Source organism: Alligator mississippiensis, chromosome 11, assembly GCF_030867095.1.
Source record: "Alligator mississippiensis isolate rAllMis1 chromosome 11, rAllMis1, whole genome shotgun sequence".
Taxonomy (NCBI): domain Eukaryota; kingdom Metazoa; phylum Chordata; order Crocodylia; family Alligatoridae; genus Alligator; species Alligator mississippiensis.
This window is the reverse complement of record NC_081834.1, coordinates 39,019,475-39,044,442: the sequence shown is the minus strand read 5'-3', so window position 1 is coordinate 39,044,442 and position 24,968 is coordinate 39,019,475. Positions and strand designations below refer to the sequence as shown.

Here is a 24,968-nt window from a genome sequence, read left to right as displayed (position 1 = left end):
AACCCCTAGGGATATGAATCTATGCTAGTAATTCTAGTTTTAAAAACTTTCACTAGAAAAAGGGCATAAACTTTCTTGGTCCAGTGCAGATAAAAATAAAAATAAGAGGAGCAGAGATGCACTGCCATGTTTCCTTGCGAAACAAGTGTTTTTGTTTCACATCCCAAAACACTGTACATACACACAGCTGTATAAAGGATGTGAACAAGGCACAGGTCAATTCCTGCACAAGAAAATACTGGGAAGAGACAGGGTTCTTTTAAACATTAAAAGATAATCACTTCTCCACTTCAATGAACACTTAGGAATAGGATAGATGTTCAGCTTCATGTAGCCATAAGGGAGGTACTTGTATTCAAAGAAAATACATTCCTTATACTTCAAGGGTAACAAAAATTGTAAGGGAATCTCAAAAGACCGTCACAACCCTAGTCACCAAGCAACACCACACACTTTCTTTTGCACGTGCATTTTCTCAGCTGTTCAGTGGAAGCATAGGAATTGGTTCCAAAGATCTCCTATATCAGCTTCCAATGCATACTGTCCTTCTAAACAACTTTGCCCAATCAACATGGACAATTATGCTTCTGTCACAGGCCCTGAAATAAAATACCTCTCAGATTTCGATATTTGCCTTTGTACCATAACCTTTCCTCACCGCATTTCAAGTCTCCGCTTGTCTCTAACCTAAGGGTGAAGTTAAGCATTACACTTAGACCATCCTAAAGGCACTTTAAGTGCAAGTGTCCACACGTTAAAACTTGTTGACTTGTGCTAAGTGTCTCTGGGTGTCTCAAAGTTATGCTACTTCAGACTAGCATTAGCTCTAGGCCATGCTACCTAGATCATGTTAGGGTAGGGGTGGGCAAAATGCGGCCTGGGGGCCAAATGCAGCCTGCCAGGCCATTCCATCCGGCCCGCAGAGCTCCTAAAAAATTTAGAAAATTAATATTTATCTGCCCCTGGCTGCCTATCATGTGGCCCTCGATGGCTTGCCAAAACTCAGTAAGCGGCCCTCCGCCCAAAATAATTGCCTGCCCCTGTGTAAGGGTAACTTCAGCCTGCTCCATGGAGATAAAACAATCAGTTTGCAGTCCTCCAGCAACCCAGGATGCACCACTCCCAAACCCCACTAGATGCACCACTTCTAGCAAGGCTCCTAGCCATGTCTTTTGCTCATCACACCTCTAGTGGCAAGTCAGAGCTGTGCAAGTAAGAAACGGTATTAACTCTTAACATGCGACTGCTTGTACCACATTCTAACCTTAACACCACTTAGACCATACTAAATCTGTGGATTGTTAAGAGTAATGTCCAACTTCACCTAAGTCATATTACCCCTATATACATCATTTTTCTTATTCGTGCTAAGCTCTATTTTCTTTGAACAATCATCTTTTAATTACAGGAAAACTGTGGGTATCAGTACAAATATTGTATTGAACCCACCATCGAGTCTGCTCCAATGCATTCTAATTAGAACACATTGGAACACCTGTATAGACACCCGTAGGCTGCCTATACACATGCTGGCTTGTGTTCTAATTAGAACGTGTCAAAGAAGGGTTTGATTAATCAAGTCTGCTCTGTGTTCCAATTAGAACACTCCAGTGTTGCCTCACTGTTATGCATTGTTTCTTTTCTGTTATCACTGTGTATCAATTAATTTGCCTATTATCGAATGGAAAGTTCGCGATCAGTTTGAGGGTGGGTGGGTCCCCCCAGAACAAAGCATCTGAGTCCTAAATCCAGAGTCAACAGTAATTAACTACTGAAATTCCTATTGAGTATAGGCTTGGGCATAATCTAAAATGTGGATATAGAAAAGATGGCCAAGACCAATTGAGCAATTCTATATATCTACCAATATAGATTGATATGGGCTGTCATCAGAGTCAAGAAACATCTGGCCTGGACACAGGCTTCATTCTGAAGGCTCTGTCTTAGGTGCCAGATGTCAGCATGTCAACAGCCTGGAGATGAGATGCTGAGGCCCACTCCACCCCAGTGGGGTGGATGAGACAGGCTGATCATATGCCCTCTGTCCATGGTGGCCTCAGACCCCTCCCAGGGGATGGGGATGGAGGAGAAGGACAAGGAGGAGGGACCGAGGCCCTTTGTTGATCTCAAATCTCTGCTTTTGTATTCTCCTTCTCTCCTGATGACTCTTCATCTGTGGCTGTTGCTGATTGGTCTCTCTGTGGTCATCATACTGTCCACATTCTGTTTCACCAGTACATTCCAAGCTCATGACATGCATTGCACACTCTTCCCAAAACAAGAGATTTTGGCCCCCCTCTTTGGCCTTGTGAGCTGGTGCCACCTTATTTCATGTTATAGAACAGTGTGGTACATGCCCCCAGTTTCTCAGACTATGTGTTCTTGTTTGTTCGACAGCCTGTTTGCTTCTGAAGGCTGAAAAAAAACTGTGTGCAAGACCCAGGCTTTTAGAAATCAATTAACCCCTGCAGCCTATCCTGAATCATTCAAATACACATACACATATACACACACACACACCTCTAAGTCAATTCCCAAAAAGCAAACCTTTAAATACCATTTTAAGCTATCAATCACCATCAACTGAAACTCATATAAGGCAGTACTATCAAGAAAGCACAAGCTGAGGTACTCTATTATTAAATTTCATATAATACTAAAGGTAACCAATATACAGTTGCAAGACATTGATGTAAATCAGTGACAAAAAGGTGAATAAATGGTGGTGAAGAATTTCAAATTTATATCATTCATGCCTTTGGTTATCCTTCACTGATTTTTTTTCCCTCAGAAGGCAGTGTAAGTAGCTCTCTTCAGTCTAATATCACATGGTTATTTTAGCTTTGTATCTGAATCAGCTAGTGTATAAAGAGCCTGTTCCAAGGATTCAAAATAGCTTAAGGAATATACACTGATCAAAAACAAGCACTTATATACCAAAATACTACTACTTTACATCAAACTTTCAAAATTCATTATTGAGCTGTGTCAGATTCAGATGAAGCATTCCAATACAATGCTAGCTATAATCTTCTATAGTTACATCATGCTATTTTGTGTCAACTTTAGCAAATGATTATGCATGGAAAACAGTTTGGGGATTTTGACAGACACTTTTAAATGAAGTAAAGAGGCTAGTGAATTAAATTTTAGATATTCAGCAGGAACACTGTAAAGCCAACACTACATAGCTCTAAAAGATGCATTTATCAGCCCGAGAACCAGAATGCTGCCATTTCACTAGCCTTTATTTCAAGTGATAGATAAATGTATGCATTGTATTTAAGAAACCTGATGGTACAATTTTGGACCACCGATCTATACAATGCCTTCCTATGACCCAAGCTACAGATTTGGCTTGGGTCTATATTTTCAGAATCTACTAATTATAGGAGCCTTGATATTTGGGTGCTTGGGTTTTGAAGTGCTAGTAGTGTTTGGATAGCCATTCACATATGGAAGCATTCTTACGATCTGATTTTTAAAAATTATTTTGATTTATGAAAAATTATGTAATATTTCTACTACACCTTAGGTTATTTTTGTTCAGCACAAAGACTAGAAGCTGTTATTTATAGCAGAACATTTTCGTCATTGAAAGTTGGTTGTGAAAGAAATAGGTTTGTATTCTGAACCTCTTCCAAGCTGGAGGTCTACAGTGTCTCAGTTTCATATACAGACCAGTACTGACCAGAATCTTTGTGTAGTTTCTAGTAGAGAGCGGTCTTGTTCATGTCAAAGAAACAGCATAACTACTATCCTGCCCACATTCTTCAGAAAGGCACCATTACCCAGGAAACCAATTACCCTCTTGTTCCTTGAGGTGCTTCTTCCAGATAAAGCTTAAAAATTAGAGTAGGGCAGTACTCAATATTGCACATATTCTGTAGCTAAACAGAGGTTTCAGTTTCCCAAATAGAGGACCTAAAGCCAGTTGAAACTTTTTTCTGTTTTGGATTTATTCCTTTACAGACACAGTATACAGATTGTTTCTTAGTCTGCACTACTTTTAATAATTCTTCGTGTGGTCCTTCACCTTTGTTCACAATTTTGATCAACTATGAACAGAGGTTGCTCTCCTATAGGAAAAACAGGCTGCAACATTCTTTAAAGGTAATAATATGAAACCTGTCATGAAGGTAACTGCATAGAGGTATCGGTAGATAATGTCCAGTTCTTTTTTTAGAGCAACAAACATCCTAAAGGCATTACTATTAAACATTTAAATGATTTGCATTGGGGTAGTGTTTTAAAAAGTCATGAGATGCTGAGTATCCTTAAACCAAACTGAAGTCACCAGGTAAGGTCATCCAGTACCTTGCAAAAATGGAGTCCTGGTAAGTTAGACAACGCATACAACAGCTGAGGTGTTAAAATAAAGCACTAACATTAGTTTAATTTTGGTCCCTTTTCTCATGGCTAGCTTTATAACCCAAGGCATTTCCAAACATGGACCAAAGCAGCAGCATGCTTTCAAGAGCCAATACAGGCTTTCCCATTTCCAGCAAATCAACACAAGGAAAAGGAGGTGTTGATGAACCCTTGGGCACTGAGGGTCCTATCTTAATTTTTTTTCTAAATGGAACAAAACCTAAAAGATGTAGGGGATATGCCCCATTAGCAGCATCTTATACCTTGGTGTACAAAATATTCAGAGCGCCTTGAAGATAGGATTCAGCATATCAGCTGCTTAAACACTTCTCCTGGATTGCAGTCCATTAGGCAAAGCTTTACCTTCTCCTGAGGTTGTTCTCCTCTGAAGTTGGAAGTTCATGATACTGATTCAGCAGATGTGCTCATGACTCCATGCTGTGAAGGACAATCAATCCAGCTAAGTTCTAAATAGCTACAATAGTCAAACTAATCTTTAAAGAAAAGTATTTCACATTGTATTACTCAAGCTGAGCATTTTGACAACTAACCTTTTGTTAATAGTGAAATTTAAAAAACAAATGAACTCTAAGCCCCCTTTAAATAGATTAACCATTCCCACCCCCCACAGTGATATTTCCCATACATGAAATGTAACATACTATCCAGGAGTGGATTGCTGTTATAAAATGGAATTTACAATAATTAATGGCAGGAAAAAGCAGCACATATGTGTAATGCAGTTTTGGGAATTTCATTGCTATGAACAACATTTCACACACTTGATAGTCAACTAGAATATACTTTTCTCATTATGCTTTTGATTACTGTGGAAGACCTAGCCGTGCCACCAAAATAAAATTACAGTCTCTCTCTCTCTGTCCCTGGACCGGATAGTCTCCTTTCAATTTTCCTGCCACAACTTAGATGGAAAGGAAGGAACCAAATAGGTACAGTCCTGGGAGACAAAGCTGATGTTAATTTCTGCAACTTAGAAGGCTGGCTCTTCTTCACAGGGCTCCACCATGCCCACACCCTGTCCTTACCACACCAGATGTTTCAGCATTCATCTCATTGGGTCTCCCCTGTGGGAGTCGTAATCTCTATGATGCCTTGCTTAATGACCCAGCAGCTGGTGTCTTGCCATTGGCTTCTTGCCCTGTTCTTCACCCCACGGGTCTCAAATAAACATTCATACAATCTCCCCACCCTTATCCTTTGAGGGGGACTATCTTGGGCCAACACCCCAAAGTCACATTTCCGATCAATCTTTCTTCCTTATCCAGGTCTCCAGAATGAAGCCCCGCACCCACCGGACTCTAAATCACCGGCTCAGATGTGGCACCTCCCTCTTCATCCCCGCTTTTCAGCTAAGGTCATTGTTGGAACACTCTTTGGCCATTCCCTGGTCAGCTGTATGCCATCGCCACAGCTTCGTGCTCCCTCGAGTTCCTCTTCATTCTGTTCCCCTCACCAGAGGAGCCTTGACTGCTCATTCAGCTCTCCGTTAAATTCCTGCACAGATCAGCTGTGTGCTTGGCCATAGCGCCCCATTTGCTGCTTTACCAACTCTCCCAGCTGATTGCATCTGGGGACTCCTGCTTGGCTTTTCCCCCATCCAGGCTCACCTCTTCAGCAAGTTTCTTTTCCCCCTTTGTTCTTTTAGTGTTTCACAACAGGGTAGGCTTGCTGCCCTGTCACAATTACTAATATACAATACCAAATAATGGTTATAGTAAGTATCTTGTGTTGCAAAAATACATTCTAGCCTGAAGAGCAGAATTGCTTTTGTAAATGATTTAGGTTCTGCGTATTATAAAACCCCAATGCTACAAAGCTTTATGCATGTGAAGCTCCCATATGCTCTGGTTAAACTGTCATCAGAACACACAGATGAATTTGCTAGTGGAGGCACTTTGGGGAAGAGTGCAGTGACAGAGCATAACCTGGTTTATGAAAAATCTTTATCTACAAGAGTAAGTCATGATGTACAAGAATACCTGTACTCACATATGTCATGCTTACATTTGGAAACTGAACTACAAGCAAGCATATAATAATACATTATATTTTGTATGTAGTAGACAACTTTCATCCAAGAACTGAACACATTGTCCATGTGTGGGTTTCATTCCTGCATACGTCCTCCCAAATTCTTTCAGAATTCTTATTTGTCTTCCCCCTTCAAGAAGCTCCATGTCTGTACTGCCTGGGTCTAACAACAAAACACCTGGTTGTCATTGTCCAAGGCTTTCCTTGGATTTTCTGGGCCTCAAAGCTGCCTAGCATTGTTGAGTCAACTAGTTAAATGGTTTGGTTTTTTTTAATTATAAAAAACAGTTTGTACAGCCTATTTTCCTGGTTGTTTCTTAAAGGAACATCCTATAAAGCCTCATGGAGTTCTGAGTATTTCTCTTGACAGTCGAGTGACTTCTCAATCTTTTGCCCTAGAGAAAAGGTATCTTCTAATTTAATTAGTTGACACCTATTTTACATGCTCAGATTGTTAATGAAAATATTAAATAAGATTCGTCTCAAGGCCAAAACTTGAACTCACACACTAAATTTCTAGCCTGACATTTCCCCCTTCAGCGTAACATGCTGTAGTCTCCTTCTCCTGAGTTCTTTTCTGCCTTTACAATTCTTGTACTAACCACATGTGATAGACCTTATAACATCATTTCCCCCAGTAATTTCCCATGTGGCTCAATGTCCAATGCATTATTGAAATCCAGACAGATTAGGTCATCCTATCCATTTCCATTATCTACAATTAGTAATGTTATCAAAAATCAGGTCAAGCAAATACACATTTTGTAAAAGCATCCTTCTTTATATTCCATTTCCACTTACCTCCACATCTTTTTTCTTTCCTTGAAATTTGCTTTAAAGTCTGGCATACTATTGAGGACTATACTAACGGGACTGTGGTTGCCTGAATCACTTCACCTCCCAACACCCTCTTCTTAAATATAGAGCATTTTAAATATAGAGCACATGCTCCAAGGTGGAGGGGACAGAGGGCGCAGTGTCACGTGTCATTCGATGAGCTTTAGTTAAAGTGTCTCCAATGTCATTTTGAAATGCAGGGACACCGAAAACACATGATGCAGAAGCTGCCAGAACACGCTAGTTAGCATACCCCTGCAGACTCGATTAATCGAGTCTGCTCCAGCACATGCTCATTAGCACACATAGGAGCAGAGGTCTGACGTGTATAAGTATCCATAGTTACTACCATGCAGCTCTCCAATTATATGGTACCATTCTGAATTTAGTTTTCTAAAAATCCTACTCTATATCTTCTGCAAGCCCATTTTCTCTGAAATTGCATACACTATAACTAATACAAGGACATTTTATCTTGGCCTTCTAGAGACAAATCACTTAAAATATGTTCTCACAACATATGTCCCTAAGCAGGATTATAACTCCATATTAAATGGTTGTTTTAGCATAATGATGCTTACTCAGAAGCTACAAGCAGATGCACATTAGGTGACACACCCTCTGCAGAACTACTAGCTTATGAAAGTGTTTGTCTATGTATATAAGAGCACTGTAAAATCACAACTGTACCTTGCTTTATGGCACTTATTGTATTAGTTAATGTAATTATGATGTCAAAATTTCCTGTGCAACTGAAGTGATCAAAAGCGATGAGTCCAAACCAAACTCATGCCTAACCAGCTTCACACTCTCACAAACGTCATATTTTGACCTAAACTTTGCAGCTTGTTCTTTGTAATCCTTGTTATAAAGGAGTTTACTCTATGAGACTGTACTTTGTTGTCTTATCTTGTGTTTCATAAGCATTCCTCACAGGTTGTGTGTTCCGTATTATAACATGTGTTACCTCAATCCCATTTCAGAGGCGTTGGACTCCCAGCATCGGTACACCAGAATGAAGAAAGACCAACGGAACTTACAAACCAAATTTCGACTCTATACAGACCCAGCTGAAGAAGGCTGTCTGATTGTGTTTAATCAAATGGAGACTCTTGACAGATGCAATTTCAATTCCTCTGTTCCTCTGGTGATGATAGTCCATGGATGGTCGGTATGAACTTCACATTCTTTTCTTTTTAGTTCAAACTGCATCAGATTTGATCTACTTTGCCTCTCACTATGATGCTACTAAAAAGCATCTTCTAAAGAAAGTTCAGGACTAAAATGACAGCACATTTCCCTAGAAGAAGACATTGCTTGAAAAAGTCCAAATTTGGGTACTTCCATTGAAACTGAGGCAGAAATAAATAAACAACCAACTTTTCATATGGGGAACTTGTGCTAAGGATTAGACTCGTTCTTTAGTTTAATACCAACAGAGTGTGAACAAGTAGCTGAACTGATGTGCTGGATCTCTAGAGGATTGAATGAACAGTTTCATTTCTGTTCCATTTGCAGCCAGTTATTTACTGATTGTTTTTTAAAAGAAATGCATGAAATTTCTCCACGTCTCTTCCACAGACACATCTTCTTTCATAAGCACTTTCAGCTGAAAATGAAGCCCTCAACAGCAATGAATAATCACTGAACTGGTTCCAAGTTAAAATATTTTGTTTTGTTTTTTTCTTTTTAAAAAAGAAGCTAATTTCAAACAAATAACAATGCTGCTCTGGAACAAAATGTTGATCAACAGTTAAAAAAAGGGAAGAGGAAATTACATTATTTTATTACATATCTGTAGCAGAATCTTACAGAATTAGCATTGTTAGTGAAGGTGGCAAGAAGCATCTTTCTGAGTAAATCTATATCATCACCTTGAATTATTTGGCATCATCTTTCTCTCCTGTCCCCAACAAATGGATGTTAAACTCCACACACCTCTTTACTCCACTACCATGTTCCTAATGATGTTATGTGTATCCTAAAATTATTCCAGCAGTCTCTCAAACAAATAAATCTCACCCAAGTTTCTTTTACGTGATACGTATGTTTTGTAAGAAAATGGAAAATGACTATACAATTGAAAATTGGAACAGATGTACCATATCAGAAATCAAGAGTTTTTACTGTAGCCTCATGTCCAACAGCAACGAAATCCTAGCACCAGAGGTTAATGGCAAACTCTCATTAACTTCTTTCCAGCCAGCATTTTACCCTGGGTCTTTACCAAATTGAGAAAATTTGCTTAAACATTATGCCTACTGTGCAGCCAAAAGATAGGCCTGATCCCATTCCCATTGATGAAAATATTCACATTAACAGAGGGATCCAGGCCCATGCTAGAAAGCTTTTTAGTTCAAAAAGAATTAAACCAAAATTTCAGTATTAATTCTCAAAACTCCTTTAAAGGTCCAACGAAGAAGAGATTTAAAGACCTATAAATTCCATTAGTAGGAGACATACAGGCAACTAGTTTAACTTAATTCTGACAGTTTCAGTAATTGGAAAAATTGGTTATATTCAATATGATGGGAAGTAAGGATTCTTACAATTAAAAAAAAAAAGCACACATTAGGGATTTCTAGCCCATTGAATTAAATGAAACTACTCATGTGAACCAGGGATTTGCAATCAAACACTTTTTCATAAAAATGATAAATTTAGGCCAAAAATACTATATTTCAAAACATGGTAACAAGACTCCAGATCTGGCCACCAGTGTGGAAAGCATTGGCCAGGACATAGACAGCTGGGCCTGTGATATGTCACTGGTAGCAACTAGGGGGTCTGCAAGGCAGGAGCATAAAAATTACCAAAGCATCAGGTTGGGGTCTGGGCCAGAGGGACAGAGAATGTGTGGACCAAATTCTAGGAAAGCCAAGAGGGGAGATCCAAGAGACATAGTTTGAGCAGCGAGCCAAGATCAGAAACCAGGGGTCAGAGGACCAGTACTGAGTTCCAGAGGAGATCCAAGGTCAGTGTCAGGGTCAGGAAAAGCTAAAGCTGGGTCAGGAGTCGGGAGAACCAGAGAGAACAGTGAACACGAGGCTTGCCAAAACACAGAGGCTATGCCAAGGCATGCCTGCAGCCTGTGGCTGCAGGTGTGCTTTAAAGGGGTAAGTGGTGCTTCCAGGAGCCAATCTGGTTGCAGAGAACTGGGATGATCATATTAGCCAGGGATTACCGGCAGGTGTACCTCAAGTGCTTGGCCCATCTGGGCATGCTTGATCAGAGGCCCTGACAGCCAGCACCATGTCTGTGGAGCTCACCACAGGTCTGAAAATATGGCAAATTTTTGGCCCCTTGGGGACCAACAGGCCCTTCATGCCAGATTAGGCACACTGGGCAACATGAAGCCTGAACCATATGGGGCCAGATGGGTGGATGTGGGGCCCCAGGGCCCAATCACATCATATGCAGCCAATGCAGGGCCCAAACCTGGTTTACAGGGGCCAGCTGAGGTCATTCAAGGCCCTATCCCAGTGTGCAGGGCCAAACAGAAGCAGTGTGTGGTCCAACCTTGGCATATAGGGCTGAAGCCTGCAAGTAAAAGAGGAACAGTGGCAAAAACTTTGGTTATACCCTATTCCCTCTCCCTTTCAGCATTCGCTCTCTGCCACTGACACAGGAGACTGGGCAAGATGGACCAATGCTCTGAATCAATAAGTGGCAGTTCTTACGTTCTTCTGATCTGGCCCTATAGACCAGCCCTATGCTAATCATACGGTCTACAAGGCCAAAAGCTTGAGCACCTCTGCTCTAGAAAAATCTAAAGCCTGAAGATCAGGAAGCACCCAGCCCACTTACAACTAGATTTTTTGCATTTTAGCTGCTCTAAAGTGAAATGCAAGCAGTTTTGGACATCTGTTTTTCTAGAAAAGAAAATATACGCAGCAGTATCCTCAGCAATGTAAAAAGTCAAATTTACACATCCAAATAATAAAAGCTTTTGACGCAGGCTCTTGAGTTAAGATGCCCCTCCAATGTATGTTACCACATATAATAATGATATATAAAACAGGCTGTGTTCCCTGGTCATAGCTATTAGTACTAACTAATTCTCATTGCTTGATCAATTCCTGTTTCCATGGGGTTTGAATTAGAAATTTTACAGGTAAAAAAAGATGGTCTTAAGTTTTTTCTTCCCCTTTCCTCTTTTCTGTCTTTTAAACAGGTAGACGGTATGTTAGAAAGCTGGGTTTGGAAGATGGCAGCAACCCTGAAATCTAAGCATAAAGAAATTAATGTGATGATTGCAGATTGGCTCTCATTTGCTCATCAGCACTATCCTATAGCAGTACAGAACACACGCAATATAGGTCAAGATATAGCAGGTTTCCTAGAATGGCTTGAGGTAAGAGCCCAAATTATATCACATTACTTTTAGGAAACAAAGAGCAATTTTCTCCTTTTGGTTATGCTGTTACCGCAGTTCTAAACTGTTATACTGATTAACATGATCTATTTCAAACACTTCTGCTCTTTCATTGCAACATGAAACATTTATAGAAAAAAAATCTGAAGACTTCATACAATTTTTACCATGTAAGAGAGAGAAAACATGTGGTTTTGTTTATTAAAGCATTCTGGTATGATTTTGGAGGTGAGATTCTCTAGCTTTCTGTGGTCAACTAGCACTTGTAGCTGTTTGAGCTACAACGCTGTGTTGTATAATACTTCAAGTTCAAACCCTTCAGAACTGACTGTGGTCAGGAGTGGGAGGCAGTTAGATTAAAAGAGCACTACAGCAAACAAACCAAGAACTCAATGCACACATCCTGGAGACTGCACTCATTTTGGCAAATGGCTGAAGGCAGCCTGGGTATGGTCTCTCATACTACATCACATTTTAAACAGGGGTGGACAAAATACGGCTTGCAGGCTGTATCTGGCCCACCAGGCAATTTCATCTGGCCCACAAGTGGATGCCTACCAATTGGCCCGGCCCCGGGCTGGCCTGGTCCCAGCCGTGCTTGCTTGGGCTGAGTCCTGCTCACTCCCGCAGGGGCAGCACACTCCCATCCTTGCCCATGGGATGGCCTAATTCCAGCCCTGCAGGTAGGGAAGCAGCAGTGGGTGGGGGAAGTGGTGGTGGCAGCGAGGAAGTGATGGCAGGGGGCAGCAGGTAGGGGGGAAGGTAGGGAAGTGGCAGAGGAAGGGCAGCAGAGGCAGCAAGTGGGGACAGGGGAAGCAGCAGGGGTGGAAGTATTGGCAGCGGCAGGGGGCAGGAGTGGTGGTAACAGTGGCAGTGGTGGAGGGTGGGTAGGCAGAGGAGGAGTGACGGCAGCAGCGGGCAGGAGCACAGGGTCCGCAGCCAGCAGGGACCCAGGGCAGGCAGCATGACCACAGAGCCTGGGCTGGCAGGGGTGCGGAGTCCATTTGGCTCTATTGTGCAGGGCTTGCTTGCAGTTCCTGGGCTCTCCACACTAGCCACATGCCTCGGGGGAGCCCTGCACAATGCAGCTGGCAGCCCAGCCATGCTCACTGCTATGCGCAGGTCACAGGGAACGGCGGGGAGCTCTGTTCTATGGAGCCAGGCCAGCTCCACTCCTCTCCCTGCTGCCCCAGCCAAGCCTCATGATCTGTACTGCACACTTCATTGCACAGGGCTCCCCCTGGCACCATGGGTCTCAGGCATGTGAGCCCTATGTGATGGAGCTGGTGACCCAGCCATGTGCAGTCCTGGGGCTTGCCAAGACCATGTGCCACTGTGGGACTCCGCATGCTGCTGCCACTGGCAGCAGAGACTGTACACAAAGGGGGGCCCCCACACATACAACCCACCGTGCATATGCACCCACATGCCCCCAGCCACCCTCTCCCTCCATGACCCGCCTCCCCCATACCTACAGCTTCCCAGAAACCCCATACTAGGGCTGTGTGGAGCTTCAGCCCGATTTGATTTGGCAGAGATTCAGCCTGATTCAGTGGCCGAATCTCCGAATCCAAATCGAATCAGAGGACCCTTTAATTTCTCAGAATCAAATCGGAACCCTCCAAATCAATTTGGAGAGATTTGGAAAGATTCAACAATTCAGATATAGACACACCTTTAGATGCTTTTTCTACATACCTCAAGGTACCAAGTGGCTTGTGAATGCTGAAATGGTGGGGCAGATGGAACATCCCACAGGAGCATGGGGGGCTCCCCAGTGTGCTTGGCACAGACCCAGAAGTGGACCAGAAGCACTTACGGTCCTCTTCCGGGTCTGCTGGGGAGCAAGCTGGGGGCCCCCCCTGCACTCCCCTGGCTCAGTGACTGATGCCTCCTGGGTCTGGGGGAGCACCCAGGGTCCCCGCACAGCTGATCACTGAGCCAGAGGGGTGCAGGGGTCCCCCCCACATGCTCAGCAGTGGATCCAGAAATGTATCAGAAGTACTTCTGGTCCAAGCCTGGGTTCGCCACTGAGCACACAGGACCCCCCTCCTCGCACTCCTGTGGGACGCACCATCCATCCGACCATCGCAGTGTTCACGAGCCATACTTGGTACCTCGAGGTATGTAGAAAAAACATTTAAAGCTGTGTGTATGGCTGAATCACCGATTCTCTGAATCAGCATCAAAACTTCAGATTTGGCCAGATCTAATTGGGACAGTGATTCAAATAATTAATCGAATCACTGTCCCTCGGGCTGAATCTGAATCAAATATGGCCCATTTTGCATACCCTTCCCCATACCCACCACATATTTCCCTACCCACCTCTACCCCCCACACTTCTTCGCCACCACCACATCCCCATACCCACCCACCCCCCACTTCCACACATACCCCCACAGCCCCTCACAAACCCCATACCCACCTACCCACACCCTCCCCTCACACAATCTACAAGAATAAGATTTCATTTTGAGCTATTATGCAATCACCTCTGTATACACAATGAAGTATCAAACATAGGTGATGCATGGGGGGGCCACTTAGGGCCTGTGCCCCCCCTGAAATTGGCTCCGTCAGCAGCACATCTCGGCATGCCGCATGCGGAAGTGCAAGGATCCCCCCCCCCCCTCTGGTCACCAGCTGGCTGCTGGGGGACCACTGCCACTGGGGGACCTCCCCCTGCCCCAGACTCAGAAGGTACCAGTCACCCCTGGTATCAAATATTGCAAAACTGAAAAAAAATTAACAGAAAATAAATAAGAAATCAAGCCACGGGGCTCACAATCTGAGAGCTATGGGGCATCATCTCAGGCTCAAGAGCATGTGTCAAGGGAGTTGTTAGTTTTAGGTTGTCCAAACAATTTCTAAGAATCATTTTTTCCTCACAAAAGCTTACCATTTCCTTCTGATTGACACAAAAGAGAAGTAATTAATATTGGAACAGAATAACTTAAGCTGGCAGACAAAGTTAAAATTTAAGTTAGAAAGAGAGGTTTGGCTCTTTGTTGGTGTGCCAACAAAGGACATACAACTTCCATTTTTTTTGTGTGAAGATCTTAAGTTGACAACTTAAGTGAGCAAGTTAAGTAGTATGCAGTATTGATTAGTTACAATGAAAGTCCTGAGGCCAATTCTGCTTCAATACATTTGTTTTATACCAGAAATCCAGTTGTGCAAATGAATCCAAGGTCTGTCATTACTGTATCACATTCCAGTTCTGATGAGTGTAGCAATACTTTGCAACACATCTGTTTCTTAGCAAGAGGTCAGACAACATTTTTATTTAAAAGGACTGTTTTGCTCTGGATTTGTAAATAATATGTAGGTTTCAGCAATTGGAAAACTGAATACTGCAGATGCAGAGTACAGCATCTGCATCACTTGTAATAAAGATCAACAAAACCCCTGGTATTTCCCTAAACAGAATACCTAGGTAGCAGCGATCAATGGCTTGGCAGTTTTCTGATGGGAACATGTCTGCTAGAAATGAAGTTAGTATCAGCAAATTCATGTTGTATACAACTCAAGTACCTCATTTGACTTCTGGCATCCAGAAGCAAATTGGTATGAGTTGCAACTCATGGCAATTCCTAGCCTACAATATATGTTCAGAAGTTTCACCACTTTATTTTTCCTTTTTTGTGTACCTAAATCACAATGCTGCTGTCTTCTAGGATTCCATTCAATTTTCCAGAAGTGATGTTCATCTAATTGGCTACAGCCTAGGAGCTCATGTATCAGGGTTTGCTGGCAGCTATATTAGTGGCACAAACAAGATTGGAAGAATTACAGGTAAAAAATATGTATAGCTTCAAAAAAAACATACAGTCAACTGGATTCTTTGATCAAATATAGCGGTATCTGACAGCCTTATGTTACAACTTGCCTTAAAACTATAATTAAAGATGTTCAATCTTATTTTTAATGATTGTTTCAGTCCATAACAATAATAATTGTTACACTGAAGTTCTAAATATATTTGCTGACAGTGGTTTTAATGTAATTTGCATATTTCTTGTCAATACTCTCTAAGTACATAGTGCTCGGCATATTGTGTATTAGTGTTCTTCTTCAATTTTATTGAGTCTAAATGTTGAAATACTCACTAAGGTCCAGAACCTGGAAATTGTCATGTACACGGACAACTTGACACATTCAAGTAGTTCCATTAAACTCAAAGGAATATATGTATACATTTTGCACGCATATATATCATGCATATATATATACATTTGTGTAGTATATATATTAGCTCACTTTTGGTATCTGAAACTCTAAAATGTTCTGTGCATACCATAGAATATTCATACAGTACTTAAACAGGGCTATGGCCATATTTCAGTAATCAAACCATTCAGACATTCATGCCTTGAAAGGGAGGTCTGTCATGTACGATGAATGTGCTGGAGTAGGAAAAGGCCAGGTGCCAAAAGGTTTTTTGATCCACAGTTTTTCTTCAGACCCAACTGAGGAGCAATATATACAGCCTATACTTCTAACCTCGCATAGGTTGTACTTTGCAAGACATCCACTCCAGGTGCTAAAGGGCTTCCCTAGAGAAAAATTCTTTGGATTTTTAGATCTTGTGACTAGCAGGCCTTCCTCAGTCTGATCAAAAGCGAAGTCTAAAAAGATGGTCTAAATCAGGGTGCTCACCTGGCCTGTGGAGCCATGGCATCTGGCCCTCAGGAATCCACATGGGTGAGGAAAATTGGTAGCAGGGGAGTAGTGGAAATTAATACTGCCACCCCTCCTTCCTGCCAAATAATCAAGTTCCATGCTGCTAGATACAGCCCTGGCAAGTCATTGCTGTGCAGATGCTCCCCACGCATCCAGACCAGGGTCCAAACAAGCGTTCAATGTGGGGCTTGTCATTTTTCAAGGAAAGTAGTAGAGATAACAAAGTTCACACCTTCACTCCAGGTGTGATTGATTGCTGGTTTTCTATCACTGGCCTCACTAGTCTTAACACAGATTTTCTATCCTCAAAAAAACCTTCCCACTTCATTCACAAGAAAGTGCCCAAGCAACCCACCCGGTCAGCAAGTAGCAGAATCCACAGGTACGTCTTTCCTCACTGTGTCAATATGCACTAACACATGGGACACTCCCTGCTGGATACAATTCTGTGCTAAGACAGTTGTGTGGAAATGTATTTTTTTTCAGTTTGCCACTTGATTATTTCTCTATAGCAAAACCTAGGACTCTACCTGAATCACGGGGTTATTTACTAGGCCTGTGCCAAGCAGCTAGTATTCGCTTCGGGTTTGGCCGATTCGTGGGACAGCGATTCAATTCGGCGATTCAAATCACTGTCCCAATTCAATTTGGCTGAATCACACGGGCCCATCCCCCACCCTCTCCCAGCCCTGGCAATGGCTGCCCGGCCCACCCCAGCACCCGACACCTTGGGGGAAAACAAAACAAAACAAAAAAAACCACTCACTGCCCCTCACTGCGTGGGGGGCTCTGCATGAACCCACCGAAGCCCCGAGGCCTCTGCGGGAGCCAGCAAGGCCAGGGGAGGGATGAAAGGGCACCCGCCATCTTGATTGCTAGCTGCCCTTCGTATGGCCCATCCTCTCAGCAGTGATTGGCGGAGAGTCCCAGCCAGGTGGAGAAGGGACAAGGGGGCCGCCACCATCTTGCCTGCTGCCTTTTGTGCCACCTCACCAGCCAGTGCTTTCCCCTCCCAGCAGCAGGGACTGCATTTTATTTGTATTAAGTTTTTGGTGGTGTTGTTGCTGATTTTTATTGGACAATCCTGGATATCACTGTTGCTACGAAATCTACGAAACCGTGAATCAAGTAGGTCCCCAGCATTGAGTACCAATGTGGAAAAGCAGTAGTTTCAGCAGTCTGTTGAAAAGTTGATATTTAAAGACACTATACACAATTTTAAAACACTTCCCTTTAGCTGTGCCAACCGTATTTTTTCTGGGCTGCCCAATACCGATGCAAAGACCTCAAAAATAACATAACTACTGTTACGTTAGAACTGCAAGGTAGTCTCATTCAGAGATAACTGCACTTTGACTGCTTCTCTCCTTTTCTGATGCACAGTTTATTCGAGTTACTCATTTTCTGCAGTGCAGTGGTAATTAGAGCTTTGATTCTGCTCCAAATGAAATCTCTGGCAAAACTCCCATTGATTTCAGTGGTGCAAAATTGGGCTCTACCAGAAAAGCTATATAGAGTCTATTTGCATCAAAGAAGAATCCAGCAAATCCTCCTAATACCTTGAGTTGATAAGAGAAATTATTTTCCTTCTGGAAGAAGTCTGTGTTCTTTTGTTATGCTCCAATAGAAACAAGGTTCATTTTGGAAATTCTTCTCACTACTTGTGGAAACTGGGCTGAAAAATCTTAGCAGAGCATCTTCTAATGTTTACTTTTTCTCAATTCTGAACTGGGGTCAAAATACAGGAAAAAGGACCTTTCTTCTGTTTTAATGTTACTGTAAATGAACTTCTAGTCTCAAACCAAACTAGGAAGTGCACAGGTGCACAGCACAGGGATAAGAAGTCTTCAACCAAAAAGATTTCACTCAAGGGTGGTTCAATCTTGCATTTCAGAATAGTAGTCTGGCCAGGGATTTTCAACAACACCGGAAACTGCTCACAATGTCTTCTCATTTAACTCCATTTTAATGGACTAAATTAAGGACATAGTACAACTGGATGCTATACTCCCAGTTAATTTGTAAATTGTGTTTTCATCTTTTTATCCACTCTTGACAAGGTACTAAATTAAACGTTACCCACTCACTTGGAACCTTACCTGGTCACTTATTTGGCCCACACCCACTCATCTCCAACTTCAACATTAGTGACTCATTTTAAGGAGAAAATTACATTAAGGAGATTGTCTAGTGTGCTTGTGCTTTCAAATTGTGGCACATTGCTTTTTACAGTAATTTGAAATCAATTCCCTTGTGACAAATTATAGTCTTGGATTATATTATACAAGAAGCATATCATTAGAGTATCCCTAATAGATGCTTAGCGTAAACATAAAAGTTAACCGTTACACTTAGTTGTGCTGACTGGTGGCATTTTGGGCCTACCATAATGCTTTGTAATTATGCTAATTATGAGTATGTGCATAATGCAAATGTATCGATGAGGTGTGTGTGCGTGTGTGCACACACCCCCCCCCCACCAAGTCTAATGAGCAACATTTTAAAAGACAGAACAGACTCTTACATGCAATTCCTATTGCCTAGAGCAGTGGTACCCCAATTTTTCAGCCCATGGGCTCGATGAGCAATGCCAGCTTCATCCTCAGACTAGATACAGCATGAAGTGCTGGCCCACCCGGGGACCAATTGAGCCATGTAGGAATGGCCCATCCAGGGCTGACACAGCTGAACGGGAACTATCCTCCTGGGGCCTGATCTTGCATAGTGTCAGCTTGGGCCCCAGCTGGTGCTGTTTCCATGCAGTTGCATCAGGCTCCACCCAGGCCCTTTCCACCTGGCTGCATCAGGCCCTGGCTTGATACAGGTGAGCAGTAATGGGGCCTGATCCTTCTGCATGGGGCTGGCCAGGCTTGGAAATTTGACAGTAGGAGTGTGGTAACAGAATTAATTATAACTGTTCCCATACCAATACATTTTCAGACCCATGGGGAGACCTGTGGACTAGATTACATGGCTCTGTCAGCTGAATCTGGCCTGGGGTGCAGAGGTTGAGCATCCCCAAACTACAGTGTTTACATTTTACAAGAACACATTTGACTTAAGTCTGATCTGGGAGCAAAACAGATATAACTGTAATCTAGAGGCCCAGTTCTGAGTTTGGACTCATTGCCATACACTGCAATATGTCTTATGCAGTCAGGTCTTGTGCTTGCACCTGCACACAAAGTAGTTGATTTTACACGACAGCGTTGTGCACACCTGCACGTATGGCCTGGAATCTGAGCCCCTCTTCTATTTGTTCAGACCTTTTTAGTGTGGTAAGCCACAGTAATGAACAAGTAAAATGTGTTATTTTTAATCATACTTAGATATTTTTCAGCAAATCCAATACAACCTTGCAAAAATGAACTCAACTGAATACTGAATAATAACATCCAAAAAAACACCGCCAACACTCTTAGGCTAGCTTTATGTTCTCTACTTTTAACGTGTTCTAGGTTTGGGTGCATTATATTTAAGTAATCCATTAGACGGTGGGATTGCTGGAAGAACCCGAGCACAGAACCCAGCCCAGCCCACTTAGCTGTCTAGACCAGGAATTGGCAACTTTCGGCCCACAGGCTGGATTTGGCCTATGAAAAGACTGGCTCTGGCCTGTGGCAGCTCAAGGAATCAGCAGCACACGCCGGCCACAGCAGCAGAGACAGCATTCCCAGGATCCTTACGCCTGCCGTTTTCTATTTATTCTCCTCGCAACATCTGCTGATGGCCAGAGTGCAGAGCCAGGTCATAAGCAGCAACCCACAGTAGAAAAAAGGTTGCCAACCCCTGCTCTCGGCACGCACACGCACGTCTGGCTCATTTCATTTTCATAGATTAATTCTCTGAACAGCCCTCAAAAATTAAGATGGTAGGCACACTACAAAAGCTTCTACTAAATTAAATCTAAAAAAAGGCCAAAGATTACTTCTTTTCCAGAATGGGATAACTATTTGCCTTGAAGCAGAGTCATTTAGCGTCAGAGAATCATTACAAATGAACAAACCTGAGCACGCAGAAAACTCTGTCCTTCATTAAACAAAGCAAGTTTTAGGAAGTTTCAGGTCCTTTATATGGGGTAAAAGTCAAGCCTGGGTTGGGACTCCCATGTTCAGAAGGGTCTCTGAAACATGTGACTATTAAGAGTATGCAAAAACAAAAATTAAGTAAACACCATTCAAGCAGACAGAGCCCTAGTGAATGCAGCTTGTCTACAACAAACACTTCTATCTCTCCAGGCCAGTGTCCTTGGGCTTATAGTAGTTACAGTTTGTTACAATATCTGTTTGCTTTCAGCCTTGGAGCTCCAGTTGCGTGCTAATATTAGTTGACTATTATACCTAATCTTATTTCCATCAAGAAAAGACAGTACTATAAGAATTGGTGGGTCCTTGAGTGAGCTTTTCTCAAGCTTAAATGGTATCACTGTTCATGAATGAAGTACAATAAATCCATCTACTGTATCTCACACCAGTGATTTGAATTTATTCTAGGCCTTGACCCTGCTGGTCCTTTGTTTGAAGGAATGTCACCAACAGATCGTTTATCTCCAGATGATGCAAACTTTGTAGATGCGATCCATACATTTACTAAACAGCACATGGGTCTCAGCGTTGGAATCGAGCAGCCGGTGGCCCATTTTGACTTTTACCCCAATGGAGGCACCTTTCAACCTGGCTGCCACATCATGCATGTGTACAATCACATTGCCCAGTATGGAATCACTGGTAAGGAGTGCTGTGACAAAAAGCAACAAAGCACTGCAGCTTGATTAACAGCATCTCTGAGAAACTTAAGATGACTCTATGCAATTAAGTAGACTAAAGTATCATACTAAGTATATGCAGCTCTGGAAAAGAGTTTCTTGGCTAGAAACAGATAACCTGTTTTTTAATGGTACTGAACATCCATGTTACCCACTGATTTCAGCGAGAGAGATGTACCCAGCACCTCTGGAAGTCAGGCCAACAGCATTACTACTAAGTATCTTGGAATGAATCCTATGGCATGTTTCAACTGTTCAGGGAATGGGAGAGTTTATATAATACTATGCGCTTTACTGTTTACCTCCTCAATTCATCTTTACTCCTTTGTCCCTCAGTTGCTACCCTGCAAAGTAGGCAGATCTCTCTGTAGGATCTCATGCTCTTCTTTACCTGCTGCTCACAAACAGGGAAGAATTGGTGGGCGATGTAGAAGTGGATGGCAAGTTGGGCAGCAGCAACCACAAGATGATTTAGTTCAGGATCCTGACAAAAGGAAAAAAGGAGAGCAGCAGAGTATGGACCCTGGACTTCAGAAAAACAGACCGACTCCCTTAGGGAACTGATGGGCAGGACCCTGTGGGAGGCCAGTCTGAGGGAGAAAGATGTCTGGGAAAGCTGATTGTATTTTAAAGAAACCTTACTGAGGGCTCAGGAACAAAACTATCCTAATGTGCAGGAAGAATAGCAAATGTGGCAAGCGTCCAGCTTGGCTTAGCAGAGAACTCTTTAGTGAGCTGAAACACAAAAAGGAGGCTTACAAGAAGTGGAAGCTTGGACAAAACTTGGGAGGAGTACAAGAACATTGCTTGGGCATGCAGGGATAAAGTCAGAAAGACCGAAGTGTACTTGGAGTTGCAGCTAGCAAGGGACATGAAGGGTAACAAGAAGGGTTTCTGCAAGTATTGTTAGCAACAAGAGGAAGGTCAGGGTAGGTGTGGGGAAGGCAACCTAGCGACAGATGATGAAGAAAAGGCAAACGTAGTCTATGCCTTTTCTACCTCGGTCTTCACAGGCAAGGTCAGCTCCCAGACTACTGCACCTGGCAACACAGTTTGAGGAGGAAGTGAGCAGCCAACAGTGGTGAAAGAACAGGTTAGGGACTGTTTAGAAAAGCTGAATGTGTACAAGTCCATGGAGCGGGATGCAATGCATCTGAGGGTGCTGAGGGAGTTGGGCGTTGTGCTTGCAGAGCACCTGGCCATTATCTTTGAAAACTCATGGTGATTGGGGGAGGTCCTGGATGATTGAAAAAGGGTAAATATAGTGCCCATCTTTAACAAAGGGAAGGAGGAGGATCCAGGGAACTACAGACCAGTCAGTCTCACCTCAGTCTCTGGAAAAAATCATGAAGCAAGTCCTCAAGGAATCTATTTCTAAGCATTTGGAAGAGGTGGTGTTTAGGAACAGTCAGCATGAATTCACCAAGGGAAAGTTACACCTGACCAACCTGATTGCCTTCTTTGATGAGGTAACTGGCTCTGTGGATGTGGGGAAAGCAGTGGACATAATATTCCTTGACTTTAGAAAGGCTTTTGTTACCATCTTCCACAACATTCTCGCAAGCAAGCTGAGGAAGCATGGGTTGGATGAACGGACTGTAAGGTGGATAGAAAGCTGGCTGAATTGTCAGGCTCAAAGGGTAATAATCAATGGCTTGATGTCTAGCTGGCAGCTGGTATCAAGTGGAGTGCTCCAGGGTCTGTGTCCTGGGGCCAGTTTTGTTCAATATCTTCATTAACCATCTGGAAGATGGGATGGATTGCAACCCCACCAAGTTCACAAATGATACCAAGCTAAGGATGTAGTAGATAAACTGGAGGCTAGGGCTAGGATTCAGAGTGACCTAGAAAAATTGGAGGATTGGGCCAAAAGAAATCTCATGAGGTTCAACAAGGACAAGTACAAAGTCCTGCACTTAGGACCAAAGAATCCCATGAACCAATATAGCTGGGGACTAATTAGGTAAACAGCAGCTCTGAAGAGAAGAACCTGGGGGTTACAGTGGACAGCGAGATGGATACAAATCAGCAGTGTGCCCTTGTTGCCAAGAAAGCTAACAGGATGCTGGGCTGCATCCACTCTATTCTGCACTGGTGAGGCCATATCTGGAGAACTAGGTCTAGTTTTGGGCCCCCCACTACAGAAAGGATGTGGACAAGATGGAGAGAGTCCAGTGCAGAGCAATGAAAATGGTTCGGGGGCAGTGGCACATGACTTCTAAGGAGATACTAAGGGAACTATTTAGTCTACAGAAGAGAAGACAGAGGGGTTTTGATAGCAGCCTTCAACTACCTGAAAAAAAAAAGGGGGGGGGAGGGGAGGGGATTCGATAGAGGATGGAGCTAGACTGTTCTCAGTGGTGGCAGTTAGGGTACAAGGAACAACGAACAAGGAACAATGGTCTCAAGTTGCAGCAAGGGAGGTTTAAATTGGATATTAGGAAAAACTCAGTAGGAGGGTGGTAAAGCGCTGGAACAGACTACCTACAGAGGTGGTGGAACCTCTGTTTTTGGAGGTTTTTAAGGTCCAGCTTGACAAAGCCCTGGCTGGGACGATCTAGTTGGGGATGGTCCTGCTTTGAGCAGGAGGTTAGACTAGATGACCTCCTGAGGTCCCTTCCAACCCTCATTTTCTATGATTGCCAATTAGATTTGTTACAATCTAAGTTTTATATACAGAAGCTTTGTCTTAGTGCATGCAAGATAAGGCACCAATGCAGACAATCCAAGGTGTTAGCTGAAACACCTGCAGAGGGCATTGTGTGCCCAGCATCACTGGTGACACGCAGGGGGTGCATGTGCACCCCGTATGGCAGTGCACCCCCTATGAAAAGGTCTGTGGGTAGCTGCCACTTGTCACACCTCCCACCCCTCCCCCTGACACCGCTGGCAGCATCTGTGGGCGGTCAGCGATTGCTGCTGGCCACTGCTGACACTGCCAGTGGCACCTGCAGGTTTTCGGTGACCCCCCCAGTTGGCGCTCACCCCCCTGCACTGACAGCACCAGTGGCGTCTGCAGGAGCTCCCCACTTACTGCTGCTCCGCTTCTGCCACTGCTGTGCACTCCCAGCCACTGGGGACACACGTTGTTCATGCCCAGAATACTAAGTTGCCAAAACATTTCTCATTTCTTCTTTCACTACCAAGAATTGAGCCTTGCTTGTTAGTTGATAATTCATGACTAATGAGGCCAGGCATGGACTAGGAAGCTTATCAGTGAATATTTCTTTCTTTCATGTGTATGCTACCCTTCCCAACAAAGGCTCAGGGCAGAAAACAGAACAACGGAAAAAAAGGAGAGCAAAAAGAGGACCTAAACAACTTAAAAGTGAACTAGAATATCAGGATAAAACAGATACACCCTAAACAACATCCCATCCTAGTTTTGTTTGACAAATGCCTGCCCAGATGGGAAGGTCATGCAGTGCATCCAAAAGATGTCCAGGCTCAGGTTCTGAATGTGTTCTCCAGAACTGAGGAGCAACTGTGGAGAATGACCTCCGACACATTTTTGACTTGATGCTCTGGTGGTACCAGCAGGAAGTGGTCCCTTAGGTACATAGGGCCCATTTAGGGCTTTATAGGTTAAAACCACCACCTTGAATTTCCCCCAGAAAGCAATTGGGAACCTGTGCAGACTCTGAAGTCATGTTTCTACAGTTTACCTTGGTACACATTAACGATAGAAAGTGGGGGGGAGGGAAGAGACGATTCATAAGGGGAAAGAAAATATAATGTTGAAGGAAGAGTCTTTTAATAAGGACCTTTTAATTTGTAGGATACTGATAGAGGTAGGAGAAATAAGTGTTTTATTGCCATGCTTGTTTCTCAAATATTTACCAAGTGTAACAATTTTGTTCCTGTTCTACTCTAGTAGCTGCA

The 24,968-nt window shown here is 43.1% G+C and overlaps 1 protein-coding gene across 1 annotated transcript in view; it reads left to right on the top strand.

The window, feature by feature from the left end:
* The window catches only part of LIPC (lipase C, hepatic type), a 91,518-nt gene that overhangs the window by 58,564 nt on the left and 7,986 nt on the right, over positions 1-24,968 (top strand). The window contains exons 2-5 of the mRNA XM_006263840.4: positions 8,244-8,431; positions 11,435-11,614; positions 15,316-15,433; positions 20,815-21,048. Coding sequence (XP_006263902.1) covers positions 8,244-8,431; positions 11,435-11,614; positions 15,316-15,433; positions 20,815-21,048 — 720 coding nt within the window. The remainder of the gene's footprint in view (positions 1-8,243; positions 8,432-11,434; positions 11,615-15,315; positions 15,434-20,814; positions 21,049-24,968) is intronic.